The sequence below is a fragment of the Etheostoma spectabile genome, chromosome 23 (genome assembly GCF_008692095.1).
Source record: "Etheostoma spectabile isolate EspeVRDwgs_2016 chromosome 23, UIUC_Espe_1.0, whole genome shotgun sequence".
NCBI classification, from domain to species: domain Eukaryota; kingdom Metazoa; phylum Chordata; class Actinopteri; order Perciformes; family Percidae; genus Etheostoma; species Etheostoma spectabile.
Genome location: NC_045755.1, coordinates 17990824 through 17992726, shown reverse-complemented (window position 1 = coordinate 17992726; position 1903 = coordinate 17990824). Strand labels below are relative to the sequence as shown.

Below are 1903 nucleotides of genomic sequence, written 5' to 3'. Positions count from 1 at the left end.
AGCACAGGGGAGACACTTTGTTTCTCTCACTATGATCACTGTTTAGTGATCTGACTGATTAGTAATAGTAAAATTGGCTAATCACCTTCACTCTATCACTTTCTGATGGCCGCAGAACCATAAATCACGCTTTATTATCACCCCGTTACTGTCATTTCTCCTGTTTCTTGTCGTCTTATTCTGCCTTATTATTTCAGTAGTTTTGCTATGTTTCTATATATTTTGCGGTTAAACTTGTTCCCGAGTTTGGTTACACTGCAGGTTTCTTGTTGCTCACTCTGGCCTGTAGGTGGCGGACGTTGCTGTCGGTGGACGACCTGGTGGAGAAAATAGTGAAGAGGTTGGAGGTCAGCGCTGAACTGGACAATACGTACATCTTCTTTACTTCTGACAACGGCTACCACACAGGTACACACACACACACACACACCATTTAACTTAAGTACACGTAGGAATACCATAGTTCCAAAATAGTCATTTACAAGTAAAAGTCCTGAATTCAAAATGCTACTTATAGTAAGTAAAGGTGTTATCAGCCAAATGTACCTAAAGTATCCGAATGATCATGCGTGCATTTTGCTTGCTCTAAATTTCAGGTTGGGGGTCGACTAGCGTGGCCGGCTTTGGTTGTTCGATAAATTGATGTGATTGGTGGTTGGCTGTGCATGCAGAGCCTGCATGTCACACACTAGCAACAAACTGCGTATCCAAGAACATTTAAGTTCGTCAATTACATTATTGTAGACACAGAGATTTGTTGTAGATTAGTGTTATGGCTGGTAGCAGCTTTTTGTGGTGAAAGATGGCCTGGAGATGTTGTGATAATGTTGCATTAATCAGGCGATTCAGGGTATACGTGCAGTTTAGTGTCCCAAATTCCCCATATTGTAAGCCCATTTGTACAGGTCCTATCCCCTGACCAATCGGCTATCCTAACCTTAACCACGCGAGGTCAAATGCCTAACTCTAACCAATTGGCGAGTCTTGGCGTGGCCATAGTGGAAGTTGGGACAATAAACTGCAGTCGAAGCGTGATTCAGTGATCTAGTTTGTGTTTCCCTTCTCTTTCAGGTCAGTTCTCTCTTCCTCTGGATAAGAGGCAGCTCTACGAGTTTGACATCAGAGTTCCACTCATGGTCAGAGGACCAAACATCAAGCCCAACCAGACCAGCCAGGTACAAACACACACCTGTGTTATGTCCATTTGTGTGTCCTCCGCTCAGTGTCTCCCTGCAGTATCTGAACTGGACTAAATGAACTGGTGTTGTTGTCAGATGCTGGTGTCCAACGTCGACCTCGGTCCAACCATCCTGGACATCGCCGGCTACAACGTCAACAAGACGCAGATGGACGGCATGTCCTTCTTGCCTGTTATGGTGAGAACACTCAGCTGATGATTTTTCTTTTTCAGCGTCTGATTAATACAAAAAAGACCTACTGTCATCATAAAGAAAGAGAGATGTAGCATCATACTGCCAGCTGGCGCTTTCACTTCATTTAGTTGGACAAAAGGTTTATATTAATATGTATAGTCCCTTTCTCCAAATTTATCCTCACCAAAATTAGTTTCTGAACAAGAGCTGAAAAATGGATCATAAGGTATTTGATAAAATGCCTCGTTTATTACTAGCTGTGATAATGTTATTATCTTAACACTACAATATTTAAAGGTGAACTGTGAGTTTCTGCATGGTTTCAGCGCAATTTCATTTTTGTCTCAAATTGTAGACTTGATCCACTAGCTGCCTGCCCCCTGAATACACTGTTGTTTATTTATTGAGTCGTTTCTTTATTCATTATAATGGTAGCTTTAGTCCTCCATACAGCTATACAAAAATACAATTGTTTTTAAAGTGCCCATATTATGAAAAATTACTTTTTCTGGAATTTGGGGTGTTATTTT

General features: G+C 41.4%; 1 protein-coding gene across 1 annotated transcript in view; it reads left to right on the top strand.

Moving 5' to 3' along the window:
* The window catches only part of gnsa (glucosamine (N-acetyl)-6-sulfatase a), a 14741-nt gene that overhangs the window by 8555 nt on the left and 4283 nt on the right, over positions 1 to 1903 (top strand). The window contains exons 8-10 of the mRNA XM_032505690.1: positions 290 to 408; positions 1072 to 1175; positions 1275 to 1376. Of these exons, the coding sequence (XP_032361581.1) occupies positions 290 to 408; positions 1072 to 1175; positions 1275 to 1376 (325 nt within the window). The remainder of the gene's footprint in view (positions 1 to 289; positions 409 to 1071; positions 1176 to 1274; positions 1377 to 1903) is intronic.